The sequence below is a fragment of the Heterodontus francisci genome, chromosome 1 (assembly GCF_036365525.1).
Source record: "Heterodontus francisci isolate sHetFra1 chromosome 1, sHetFra1.hap1, whole genome shotgun sequence".
Lineage (NCBI taxonomy): Eukaryota > Metazoa > Chordata > Chondrichthyes > Heterodontiformes > Heterodontidae > Heterodontus > Heterodontus francisci.
Window position 1 is genome coordinate 114,246,656 of NC_090371.1, and position 14,075 is coordinate 114,260,730.

Sequence of the window (14,075 nt, forward strand, 5' to 3'; positions counted from 1 at the left end):
CTAAACCTCTCTACCACTTCATTTATGCTCTGCTTACTTAAAAATCTTTTTTCAAACCGATATTTTCAATTAAACTTTAGGTTGCCTCTTCCAACTCAGCTTTAATTCCTTTACTTCTCTTGTTGCCTTGGAATGTTTTCTGTATTGATGGCAGCATATAAGTGGAAGGAGTTGCTGTTGATCAGAATCTAACTAATCAATAAAGTCACTGAACTGTAAATGCCATGTTATGTGATTGTGTCACTGTTTAATGGAAGTCTACTGCAAAATAATAAAGCAAAACTAATAGACATAATAAATAGATTGTAAAGAAAAGGTTTAAGATTCACTGCAGTTTTAAAATGTTCTTTTTCATGATAATGCAGTCTTCATTCTGAATGAATATGTTTCAAGGATATGGAAACTCAGGAAAATGAGCAGTACCTCGTAAAGACAGGCAGCAACCAGTACTTCTTTTCATCTCCAAATACCTGCTTCATATTTTTGCTGCAACCCAAGCTAAACCCGTTCTTGTCTGGCCCATGTCGAAACACAGGTGCTCTGAAGGCCTCTGAAACAAAATATTACTAATTATAGCATTTGAATCGTTTTTAAAACAAAATAAAGTATTTCCATTCTTTTAATGTCACTTGGAACACTATCCCTCATACTCTGAGGTTTAACTGCAGAGTTAATCATCACATGATCACAAGAGAGATACAGTTGAGGAAGGCTATTTCACCCATTTTAGTTTAATCAATCCAGAAATAACCTACAGTCCCCCATCAGAGCAACTATTTGTTTCTTAAATCAGTCCAGGGTTCTTACCTCCATTATGATGTCTTTCTAACTTTGGCACATCAGTCTTAAATTTTCTTGTTACAATAACAGTATTAACAGCAACTTACTGTGCTTTAAACTTTACAGTTCAAAGTCAGAATTGAGCAGTAGTAGGGGTGGGGAGGGAATTAGTGGAGATGCCTGAAGGGACAGTTGAAGAGATAGATCTTAAAAGGGTTTTTGGTATGTCAGGTGAGGCAAGACAGAGAGGATTAGGGAAAGAGTTCCAGAATGGTTGAACTCTCTGTCACCAATGGTAGGGCATTAATCACAACAAATCATTTGGCTTATTACTTAGGCTGACATAACACTACTGATTAAAATCACTTCAGCCATTGCATTCTTGTCACAGTTAGAATATAAAAGACCTTTTGTTACTTGATGTGTAGGCAGAGACAAAAGTCTTTATGTCTACTGAGGGCACACTCGGAACATTACCGTAACATTTGCTCCCTGTGTTAATTTTGTCGTTTTCAAGCGACGCCTCATTGAAATATTTTAAGCAGGCCATTTGTCCTGTGAGCTGCCAGCAACATTAGAGTTACAACTGGTGTCACAGAGAGAAATCTCACCATTGCAGTGTTCATCCTGATCAGCAAAAATCAATCTGTTAACTCTGGCTAGCTTCAACAAATGAAGCATTTTGCATTAATTATATATCACAACTAACACTGCTTACTTCACTTGGAATCAAATTTTACATTAGTATGCAATGGAAATAAAGAGTTAAACATTTCCCCTCAGTGAATTCAGAAATCCGAAGGCAAAAAATTTGATATTTTTCAAGTATTTCATAAATTGAATTCCAATTTATTTTATCACTTCAGTATGCTATTTATTGAAATATGTTAAATGGAAAATATAGTACATACAACAAATTATTTATAAAATACATTATTTTGTCATCATTGCTGCTTTACTCAATATAAACCACAATGAAATATTGCAGATTGTGGTTAAGTGATAAGGTACTGATTCTGTTAAAAGTGTGCATTCATTTTAAATGTATTTTATTTTATTTTTGAGATACAGCACTGAAACAGGCCCTTCGGCCCACCGAGTCTGTGCCGACCAAGGCCCACCCATTTATACTAACCCTACAGTAATCCCATATTCCCTACCACCTACCTACACGGCAATTTACAATGGCCAATTTACCTATCACCTCCAAGTCTTTGGCGGTGGGAGGGAACTGGAGCACCCAGCGAAAACCCACCCGGTCACAGGGAGAACTTGCAAACTCCGCACAAGCACTACCCAGAATTGAACCCAGGTCCCTGAAGCTTTGAGGCTGCGGTGCTAACCACTGCGCCACTGTGCCGCCCATTGCGCCACTGTGAAGAAGTGGTCAATTTAGAGCCCTTTATTCAGTGGCTCAGGGAGGGAATTCTGGACCATGGGACCTCGGCCGGTAAAGGTACAGCCATCAATGGCAAGGTAAAAGGAGAGGTTGATGTACAAGAGACCAGAGTCAGAGGGAAGGGAAGTTTGAAGATTGGTTGTAGGGTTAGAGAATGTTACAGAGATAGGGAGAGGTGAGACTATTAGGCATTTAAATAAAAAAGGTTTTTAAACATTAAGATGGAAATTTGAGGCAATTGGGACTGTAGGGCAACGTCGGGCAAAGATAATTGGGAGTGGGACTTGGTGTGGAACAGGATAGGGGAAGCAATGCTTTGGAGGAGCTGAAATTTATTGAGGGTGGAGGCTGGTAGGCCAGCCAGAGAAGCAACAGTCAAATTTGGAGGTGACAAAGACACGGATGAGGTCATCAGAAGCAGATGTACTAAAGTAGCAGTTAGAAGCAGGCAATTTTACTGAGGTGGAAATAGATGGCCTTTGCGATATGTGGTGAAAGCCCAGCTTAGGGTCAAACAGGACACTGAATCTGTGAACAGTCTGTTTCATCCCATGACAGTGGCTGGGGAGGAGGATGGAATTGGTAGTAAGGTACAAAGTTTGTGGCAGATGCCTTCAGTCTTCCAAGTGTTTACTGAAGCTCATCCAACACGAGATATCAGACAAGCAGTCTGACAATGCAGAGGCAAGGGAGGAGTAGAGCTGGATATTGTCAATGCACATGTGGAAGCTGACACCATATCTGCAGGTGATGTTGCCAAGATCAGTGTAGGTCAGAAAATGAAAAAGGGAAGAGGTAATGGCATACAGGCCTGATTGGACAGATTCAAACAGAGAGTTGTGGGAAAGATAGATGGGCATGGATTAGGGAACCCACAAATATAAATAATGGGGAACAAAACTCATTTCCACTTCTGGATCCAATGTCAGCATCATGTAACTTTCATGAATTACTCTGGTAATTCTGTGTAGTGGCATTCGAAATGCATTCAAAAATAACATTTACTATTTTGTTACACATAGTGGCCAGGGAAGTTATTTCCACATACAGGTAGATGGTGGATAAAGCTGCCTCTAATCTGTCTCACCATCTGCTTCAATTCACAACACAGAAAAAAAAATCCAATATTACCAAAACGAGAATAGTATTTCCAGTCCCAACATCCCTCTGAGCTACACCTGACTGAAATTTTCAATCTAGGACTTATGCAGTCAGACAAGAGCTAAGGGCTGTTAAATTGATGACAGTTGTGACTGTTGCGTCAGAATAAGGTGAACTTTTGTCACATTGATTTGGGCTGATTGAAAACCAGTCCCCTGAATTGACAGTATTATGTGCTAATGCACTGCATCATCCAGTTAAACCAAGTGAGAGCAAGTTAAATTTAAATTTGCAATGAAATAACAAAAAAACCTCTGGAAAATTCAATTTTAAAATCATCAACAGGAGGCACATTTCTGATTCCACTGCTTATTCTCAACAGCAGTCCTATGCTAAAAGGAGGAGCGACGGGACAGGCTAGGTTTCCAATAGAAATTACATCTCTTGTTCCAGAAATAAGAGCCTTTTGGGAGGAAATGCAAATATCCTTGTCATTTTAATCCTCTCTCTTCCGAGGGGGGGCATAACTGAGATAGAAGTTTCCATAAAAAATGAATGTGTACTTGTTTGAAGGACTTGCAATGATGAGGAAAAGGCAGGAAGGATGCACAAGATACTTGAGTCAAAAGAATGGAGCATGTGGGGAAAGATATTGGGTTGTAAAAAGCAAGTTGGGTGAAGTCATGGAGGGATTTAAAGAACAGGATGAAGATTTCAAACTTAAGGCATGAGGAAATGGAAAGGCAATGTGCCTTGGTAAGGATGGAGTGATGGGAAAGCAAGACTTATTGGGGCACTGTGAATGAGCAGCAGAATTTTGGGCAGTTGTATTTTATGGTATTTATGCCACTTCCCATTGTTCCCATGGCTCTGTCACTGAAATTACAGTGGATGAGCAGGAGAACTTCCTCAGAAACTCATCCTTCTTCCATTGCATTCCGTGATATGAAAAAAAAGATCAGGTGCAGCAATTTAAACAGTTTAGTCACAAACACAGTTCCCATTGTGTTTCTCTGCAGGTAAAGAGTGAATGAGAATCAATGTGTAAATGTGTTTTAAAATTTGTCATCTTCTGTTTTTCCATTCTTTTTAATGAAACACATTTAAAAATGGCATTTCATGCCTCCAAGGAGGGTGAAGGTGATATGATTTTTTGTTATATTATGAGGATTTGTGCATTAAAACTTAAAAAAGATTCCATAGATGCTGGAACACTTTTTTAAAAAACAGGTCATCAGAAGGTCTTTTGGACTAAGCTTGTAAACAACAATTACTATAAGAATCAAGGAGTGCTAAAAACAAGCCCTACTGGAAGGCACCTGGCTTCAGATAATTACCAAGCAGGGGTTTTTTTTGACTTGGGGAAAGATGTTTAAAAAGATGTGACAGGTCAAGATTTATATGGGTCAGGAGGTTTGACTTCTGAGATGTTTTTGGTTTCACTTTGGACAGGCAGCTGGTGATATGAACAATGTTAAAACAAACAGTTGGAAATAGCTTGCCAAGGGAGCAAGTCCCAACTCAGTCTGTTCTAACTATTTGAAAAGCCTGCCAGTTTTTCATCTCTTTGAGAAGCTCTGAGAAACAAGTGTAAGAAACAGACTGAAACTGTTGCTGCATTTTTCCTGGAAAGCCTGCCAAAACTGATCTTCAAAGTCGCCAGACAAGAACTGTTCTAGGAAGATCCCAGTGACAGCTGTCTACATGTACTTGGGACGCCAAACCAAAACAAAGGACATCTGACATCTTTCCATATCTTTTCTTTTTTTCCTTCAAGAATAGCAAGTATCTGGCCAAAGTACTCATTTTGCCTGTTGTTTTATAATAGAGCTCTAAAGAGTAAATCTCTTTATTTTTTCAGTTAACCGGTGTATGTTTGTGTGAGTGTGTGTGAGGGGCCTAAGGTAAAAAGGGAACTTTTATATTTCAATCTGTGTGTTTATGCTTTGCTTCATTATTGGTTAAGACTTGTTTTTATAATAAACTGATAATTTTGTTGTTTAGTAAAGAAACCTGGTTGGTGTATTTTATTCTGGGATAAAAATAGAGTCTATGATTGACCGTATCGATAACTGGGAAAATTTTTTAAAAATATGTTGTGACCTGTGGGGAAGTGGGACTAGAAAAGCAGTGCACTCTTCCCGCCTCGGTCTTAACAACGTGCTGAAGAGTAACTGTTTCCCATGGAAGTGTACTAAAGAGAATCAGTGCCTTCAGACAGGAAGAGAATTTCAGATAAAAGTAGCTTTTAAAAAACCTTATACCAATCTGTATAAGTCAGTAAAACAGGCCATGGTCTAATAATGTAATTAAAGTTATGAAATTGAAAATTAAATCCCAATCTTGTGCACCTGCAGGCTAGTTAGGCTGATTCAAATACTTTTTTCACCTTTTCCTTAATTCTCCCACCTCCCCACAATTTGAGGGATTCCTCAGCTCCTGGTAATGTGGTTAACATAGTGGATAGGAATGTGCATCCACCTAGGATGGAAAAAGATTTGAGTTTTATGATAAGGTAGAAGTTTTAAAAGCAAAATTATGGAAGTTATTACTACCTGGTTTCTGTCATAATCCTAAAGTTATCATCACATCAAGTTTAAAACATGGTTTATACAAGTTTTATAAAACTTAAAAAATTAGCACTGCTTGTAAAAAGATTATAAACAGTAAACCAACGACTCTACTGCTGAGTGCTGGAATTTGATTACTTTGATTTCAGGGAACACGAAAGCTGTATTCTGTCAACAAAAGTAATTCACACTGAATGCTGTTTTGCTTGCTAGCTAGCTAATACAGTTGTACTGCTCTCCATTGATGTTTGTATGCCTAGGTACTTTATTTATAGGAAGAAATGTGTTTTAAATCAGACTGTGTTTTGATGGCATTAGTTTGAGCTAAACGCTTTATACACAGATTAATTGCCCCCACGTCCGTGGCTGAGTCAATAATTTTATCAAATGTCTGTGGTGCAACATGCTAATGCCTATCCCTGGCGTGCACAGAGGTGATAGGGGAATGGGACTTAGTGTGAGTCAAGAAACAGGCAGCAGAGTTTTGGATGACCTCAAGTTTACAGAGAGTAGAATGTGGGAGACCAGGCAGGAGTGAAATGGAATAGTCAATGAAGACACAAATAAGGTTTCAGCAGATAAGCTGAGACAAGGGCGAAATTGGGTGATGCTACGGAAGTGGAAATAGGCAGTCTTAGTGATGGCACGAATATGAGGTCAGAAGCTAATCTCAGGACCAGATGTGACACCAAGCTTGCAAACAGATTGGTTTAATCTCAGACTGTTGCCAGGAAGATGGATAGAGTTAGTAGCTAGGAAACAGAATTTGAAGCCATTGTTTTCAGTTCCCACTCCAGTCTTCCCAATATTTTAATTGGAGGAAATTTCTGCTCATCCAGTACTGGACGTGGAATAAGTAGGCTGATAATTTAGCAACAGTGGAGGAGTTGAAAGAAGTGGTGGTGAGGTGGAGCTGAATGTTGTCAGCATACATGTGAAAACTGCGCTGTGCTTTTGGATAATGTTGCTGAGGGAGAGCATGTAAATGAGAAATAGGAAGGATTAATGTTGGATCCATTTATCAAGGTAGAAATGCTGCAGGAGCAGGTTTCATCCTTTGCAAAGACTGTAGTTGGGAGCAGAATAACTGGCAGGTGAGATTGGAAGAGCAGGGAATTCAATGAGACGGCACAAAAAGGAATCTGAACAATTGTGATGGCAGTGCTGCCTCGTCCAGCCTTGTTTAATGAATGGCAAAGTGAACATTCTGCTATTTGAAGTGGGTACAAAGAAGCTCACCCTCACTAGCATTCCAGAGTACCCTCCTGCCTGCTGGAGGTGACAGCCAGACTGAGCACTGTCTAAAGTGGCTGCTCTATCTGGAAACAGATGTGGGAGAAGATGGCAAGGTGAGACTAACCAACTGTACCAGGTACCAAAGTGGAGGCTGTCAACCTGTTCCATGTAAATTATTTAATTGCATCCCATCATTCTCAGGATGCAGTGTACAATCAAAGATTTGCCACACTCTCATCTTCTCCGCTTTGCTTTGTAAACATTGCAGACAGCTGTGACCTATTGAACTTTGGGAAATGACGAATGTGGCAATATTGGGCAGGCAATGGCACTCAGCTTTTCGATGTTGACATAAACAGCATAGACCTACTGATACTGCAGTGCTAGGTGTAACTTTACCATAGGCAAAACATTTCAGGGTAGATGTTATCTTACCAAGCACGGTTACTACGGTCCCTATGTCGTAAGTTTACTATAGATGACAAAGCTTTGTCCTGCTGACCTGGAGCAAGCAGAGAGTCACTCAATTCCAGTTATACTTCTGCTCTCCCTACACACAGGAGTGGGGAATGAGCCCCACCATTCTTTCATTTATGCTGGAGGCGGCTGAGAAGGTCAGCAGCAAGATTATTGTGCCCTGTAGCTGGATCCAGTGCAGAAAGTGTTCTAACAAACTACCCAGGTCAAGGAAGGTGAGTACAGGTGCAGATTCATCTACTTGCTGTAGTGCATAACCTCCATTCCACTCTTCTTGTTAAGTGCACTCCAACATGTTACTCCTTACACCCACTTAAGTTTGAACAGACCCCATTGTTCACTTTGTATACATTTCCTGGCCTCCTCATTTATGCATCCACCTCTGCCACTCACCCCAATCCTTATGCAATGCGATTCATCTGCCTGATAGTCACCCTCACCGAATGTACTGCATCCATCAGGTGGACACATGCCTTACAGTCACTCGTAGGTCTGTCATTCCTCCTTGCAGGAAATGTGAGCACAAAACATGAGGTGGGGGAGAGGACTGGAGGTGGCTGCCACAGATGGTGCAGCTGACATCAGAGGAGGCTACACTGGAGATCAGTGCAATCTCTACATCCATGACCATCGGAGACCCTGGCCACCCTCAGGAAACCTGGCTGCTAAAAGGAGATGAGCACTGCTACATGGAACAGATAAGTGTTTTTCCAACAATGCTTGTGGGCCAGGAGAAGTAGGAGTGCTGCCCCCAGCCCACCGAGCTAACCTGCTTCCCCTCTGCACGATCATCAACCACCCACCTCCCAGGTTCGAACTTCCTCAACCCCTATTCTGCCCCAATGCTATCACTGCTTCAGCAGCAGGTTTCTTATCTGTTCCTGGCCTGTGACCTTCTCCAGAATGTTCCCTGCCTGATAGGGGAACCTGCTGGAAAGAAATGACACATACACAGCAGAAGCCTGGATTTCCTGACCACAACTCCTCCCCCAGCTCAGAAAACCTGCCTCAGTCAATGTCAGGCCAATAGAGTGCAAAAGCAAAGAAGTTATGCCAAATCTTATAAAACACTGTTTAGGCCCCAGCTGGAGTACTGTGTTTAATTCTGGGAACCACACTTTGGAAAAGATGTTAAGGTGAGAGAGTGTAGAGGCGATTTACAGAAATGGTACCAGGGATGAAAGAGTTCAGTTACATGGTGAGACTACAGACTAGAGAAACAGGGGTTATTCTCCTCAGAACATAGTAGGTCATCATCTCCAGGCCAATCCTGCTTAGCTAGACTCTCCAGTCTGTGTCCCACTATCACATGCTGCACTTGTTTTGAACTAACTTGGCATATATGATACAAAAGTACTCTGCTTGACTCTTGAGTACTGGTCTGTTGCTCTCTCATTCTCTTTTCTCCAACTCCCAGTCATGGTGATGAAAGGCTACTGTGAGAATGGGAATTGTGACAGCCAATGCTCTTGCTCTGTTTGAATTGTGAAGGCCCAGCTGCATAGGGAAAATCTGGTGTTCATACTGTTCCATCATCGATGAGTAGTTTTAATTTCATTGCAAGTACATAAATGGGGCTGTTGGACCAGGAGACTGGCTGGAGAGAACAGGAGGGTGAGACCAGGCTAGGAACAGAAATTTTGATAAGTTCAGGCTTTTCAATCTTCTCCGTGCACTTTGATACACCATGGCTGCAAAATTCGCTAAGCCCTGAAAACTGGCACGGAGATCACATGTGCGATTAAACTGCGCCTGTTGCTTCCACCGCAAGCAGCATGCAAACATTGTGCTGCTTGCTCATTTACATGATTGTGAGGTTAAGCCAGCACTTAGTGTGCCGTTGAGTGGCTGCATGTCTGAGCATGGAGTGCAAAAGCAGTAGATGCTAGCATGAGTTAAAGCTAGCATGCACTACTTGAAGCTAGTAGAATGTTGTATAATGTTTTTGGGACAGTTTCTTGGAGCAATACATTGTGGAGGCAACTAGGGATAAAGCTATCTTACCTAGAATTGTGTAATGAAGCAGGGTTAATTAGCAATGTCATAGTAAAAGATCCACTGGGAAACAGTAATCATAATACCACTGAATTCTATGTTAAGTTTGAAAGTGACATGCTCCAATCACAAACAAGTATCTTAAACTTAAACAAAGCCAATTACATAAGCATGAGGGGAGAACTGGCTAAGGTAAATTGGGTAAATAGACGAAAAGGTATGGCGGTAAATGAACAGTGGGAAACCATTAAAGAAACAATTCAAACTGTTCAACAAAAATACATTCCTTTGAAAAATAAAAACTCAGCATGAAAGACCCACCCGTTGCTCACTCAGGAAATTAAAGATAGTATTAGATTAAAAGAAAAGGCTTACAATGTTGCAAGTAAGATCAGCAAGTTTGAGGATAGAGAGTGTTTCAGCAACCAGCAAAGAGCCACCAAAAAGTTGAAGAAAAAAGGAAAAAATAGAATATGAGTAAACTAGCCAGACTGTAAGAGCTTTTATAGGTATATAAAAAGGAAGAGAGTCGCTAAAGTAAACATTGGTTCTTTAGAAGCAGAGACATGAGAAATTATCATGAGGAATGAGGAAATGGCAGAGGCACTGAACAAATATTTTGTGTCTGTCTTCACAGTAGAAAACACAAGTTCCATACCAGGAATAGACAGTAACCTAGGGGCTAAAAAGAGTGAAGAAATTAAGGAAAATCATATCAGCAGAGAAAAAGTATTGGGGAAACGTAAAGGACTAAAATCTGACAAATCTCCAGGATCTGATAGTCTATGCCCTAGGTTTCTAAAAGATATAGCTGCAGAGATTATGGATGCACTGCCCATGATTTTCAAAAATTCTTAGATTCGGGAACAGTCCCATCAGATTGGAAGTTGGCAAATGTTACACCACTTTTCAAGAAAGGAGGGAGAGAAAAAACAGGGAACTACAGGTTAGTTAGCCTAAAATCAGTCATTTGGAAAATGCTGGAATCTATTATTAAGGAAATTTTAACAATGCACTTAGAAAAGCACAGTATGATTAAAACAAGTCAACATGGTTTTACTAAAGGGAAATCCTGTTTGACAAATTTATTAGAGTTTTTTGAGGATGTAACTAGTAGAGTAGATAAAGGGGAACCACAGAACCATAGAAAAATTACGGCAGAAGGAGGCCATTCAGCCCATCGTGTCAGTGGCAGCTGAAAAAACTAGCTACCCAATCTAATCGCACCTTCCAGCACTTGGTCCATAGCCTTGCAGGTTACAGCACTTTAGGTGCATGTCCTGTAGATGTAGTGTACCTGAATTTCCAAAAGGCATTTGATCAGGTGCCACACAAAACGTTAATAGGCAAGATAAGGGCTCATGGAGTTGGGGGTAATATATTACCATGGGTAAGTGATTGGTTAACAGACAGGACGCAACAAGTGGACATAAAAAGGGCATTTTCAAGTTGGCAGGCAGTGAATAGTGGAGTGCTGCAAAGATCAGTGCTGGGACCTCAGCTATTTACAATCTATATTAATGACTTAGATGAAGAGACAGAGAGTAATGTATCTAAGTTTGCTGATGATACAAAGATAGGTGGAAAGGTAAGCCGTGGGGAGGACACGGAGAGGCTGCAAAGAGATATAGACAGGTTAAGTGGGTGGGCAACAAGATGGCAGATGGAGTATAATGTAGGGAAGTGTGAAGTTGCACACTTTGGTCATAAGAATTTATAAAAGCAGAATACTTTTTAAAACATGTGAAACTTGTAAATGTCGATGTTCAAAGAGACTTTGGTGTGTTTGTACAAGGAATGTAGAAAGTTAACCTGCAGGTACAGCAAGCAATTCAGAAGGTAAATGACATGTTGGCCTTTATTACAAGGGGATTGAAGTACAGGAATAAGGAAGTATACAGGTTTTGATGAGACCACATCTGGAGTACTGTGTGCAGTTTTGGTCTCCACATTGAAGAAAAGTTATACTTGCATTGGAGGTAGTACAATGAAGGTTCACTAGATTGGTCCCTGGGATAAGAGGATTGTCCTGGGTGTTTTCGTACACCAGTCGCTGAAGGTAAGCATGCAGGTGCAACAGGCGGTAAAAAAGGCAAATGGTATGTTGGCCTTCTTAGCGAGAGGATTCGAGTACAGGAGCAGGGATGTCTTGCTGCAATTATACAGGGTCTTGGTGAGGCCATGCCTGGAATATTGTGTGCAGTTTTGGTCTCCTTATCTGAGGAAGGATGTTCTTGCTAGAGAGGGAGTGCAGCAAAGGTTTACCAGACTGATTTCTGGGATGGCAGGACTGACGTATGAAGAGAGATTGAGTCGGTTAGGATTATATTCGCTGGAGTTCAGAAGAGTGAGGGGGGATCTCATAGAAACCTATAAAATTCTAACAGGACTTGACAGGGTAGATGCAGGAAGGATGTTCCCAATGGTGGGGGAGTCCAGAACCAGGGGTCATAGTCTAAGGATATGGGGTAAACCTTTCGGGACTGAGATGAGGAGAAATTTCTTCACCCAGAGAGTGGTGAACCTGTGGAATTCGCTACCACAGGAAGCAGTTGAGGCCAAAACATTGTCTGTTTTGAAGAAGGAGTTAGATATAACTCTTTGGGTCTAAAGAGATCAAAGGGTATGGGGCGAAAGCGGGAACAGGCTACTGAGTTGGATGATCAGCCATGATCATAATGAATGGCAGAGCAGGCTCAAAGGGCCGAATGGCCCACTCCTGCTCCTATTTTCTATGTTTCTATGTTCTATAATGAGAGACTAAGTAAATTGGGCCTATATTCCCTGGAGATTAGAAGAATAAGAGGTGATCTCATTGAAACATCTAAGATTCTAAAGGGGCTGGATAGAGTAGAAACTGAAAGATTATTTCCACTGGTCGGGGAATCTAAAACATGGGGACACAGTCTCAGGATAAGGGACCGATCATTTATGACTGAGATGAGGAAAAATTAGTTCACTCAAAGGGTTGTGAATCTCTGGAATTCTTTACCCCACAGGGTTATGGATGCTCCATCGTTGAATACATTTAAGGCTGGGATAGACAGATTTTTGATCTCTCAGATCAAGGGATAGGGCGAGCAGGCAGGAAAGTGGAGTTGAATCCCAAGATCAGCCATGATCGTTTTGAATGGCAGAGCAGGCTCGATAGGCCATATAGTCTACTCCTGCTCCTATTTCTTTTGTTCTTGTGTTCTCGTCTGCACTTCTCAAAAGGGAGGTGCATTTTGGCTTTTTTTTATTCTTTCATGGGATGTGGGCATTGCTGGCAAGGCCAGCCTTTGTTGCCCATCCCTAATTGCCCTTGACAACTGAGTGGCTTGCTGGGCCATTTCAGAGAGTAGTTAAGAGTCAACCACATTGCTGTGGGTCTGGAGTCGCAGGTAGCTCAGACCAGGTAAGGACGGCTGCAGCAGGTGCTGGAAGTTAACCTAAAACTGAATCTGACCTAGGAAAGACACAAGAATGGCATAACAAGGAAGAGAGCATGCTTCAAGCTCTTCCAGCGCTGTGCTGGAGGCTTTGGTGCAAGAGGTAAAGGAGGAGGAGAAAGGCCATCTATCTATAGGGGGCCAGACAAACTTTGCGAAGGCAGTGGAACTAGACAGGTGTGGCGGTCAATGCTAGGGGTCTAGCCCCAAGGAGCTGGATGCCGTGCCACCAGAGGTTCAATGACCTCACAAGAGTGATCAAAGTCAGTGATTGTATCTACCAACTGCACCACTAGCTTCACACTAAAGGCCTGCTACCCGACCCGAACCAGACGGGACCCGACAACATGTGTCGGGTTCGGGTCATGTCGGGCCCCTCTTCCTGTTCCAGCTTGCGGGCTCGGGTTGGGTCGGGCCGGACACACACAGTAAGTGCTCTGCTGGTAAGTATTAAAAATATAAAAACTTACCTGAACTGGGAGTTTGGGACAAAAATGAGTCTGCGCAGTGAGCGACTGACATCACTAAGACGTCATCACGCATGCACTGCAGCTTCATGGAGCTTCTGAGTTGGAAGGTAAGTAAAGGGATGGTCGGGTCGGGCAGAGTGGGGGCGGGCTCAGGTCGAAATTGGAGGGACTTGGGCCGGGTGGAGCTTGGGTCCGCTGTGGATCGGTCGGGTTCGGGTCGGGTTCTTTTTCCCGACCTGAGCAGGCCTTTACTTCACACACTGCTCAATGCACCACTCCCCATCATTCACCTACCAGCAATCTCTGTCAGTCATGACTCATACCTCACATTCATAGCTTCACCTCACCATCACACACTTAGTATTGCGACAAGCCTCACAAGCGCATCTCACAATTTGCATTAGCTGCCAACTATTCGACCATGACAGCCATATCACTCAAAAACATTGCACCACAGTCAATGACACACTTTCCTCTCTCTTGCAGGTCCAGGTGGTGTATAACTGGAAGCAGCAGGAACTAAACAGAGCAGGACAGGCACGGCTACATGTCCTAACCCCCATGGAGGAGACAGTGCTCGCCATGAGTGCAGCAGTCATGACTGAGGCTGTGGTTA

At 42.1% G+C, this 14,075-nt stretch overlaps 1 protein-coding gene across 1 annotated transcript in view; it reads right to left on the reverse strand.

The window, feature by feature from the left end:
* Positions 1 to 14,075, reverse strand: part of zdhhc2 (zinc finger DHHC-type palmitoyltransferase 2) — a 189,273-nt gene that overhangs the window by 35,813 nt on the left and 139,385 nt on the right. The window contains exon 9 of the mRNA XM_068056501.1: positions 424 to 550. Coding sequence (XP_067912602.1) covers positions 424 to 550 — 127 coding nt within the window. The remainder of the gene's footprint in view (positions 1 to 423; positions 551 to 14,075) is intronic.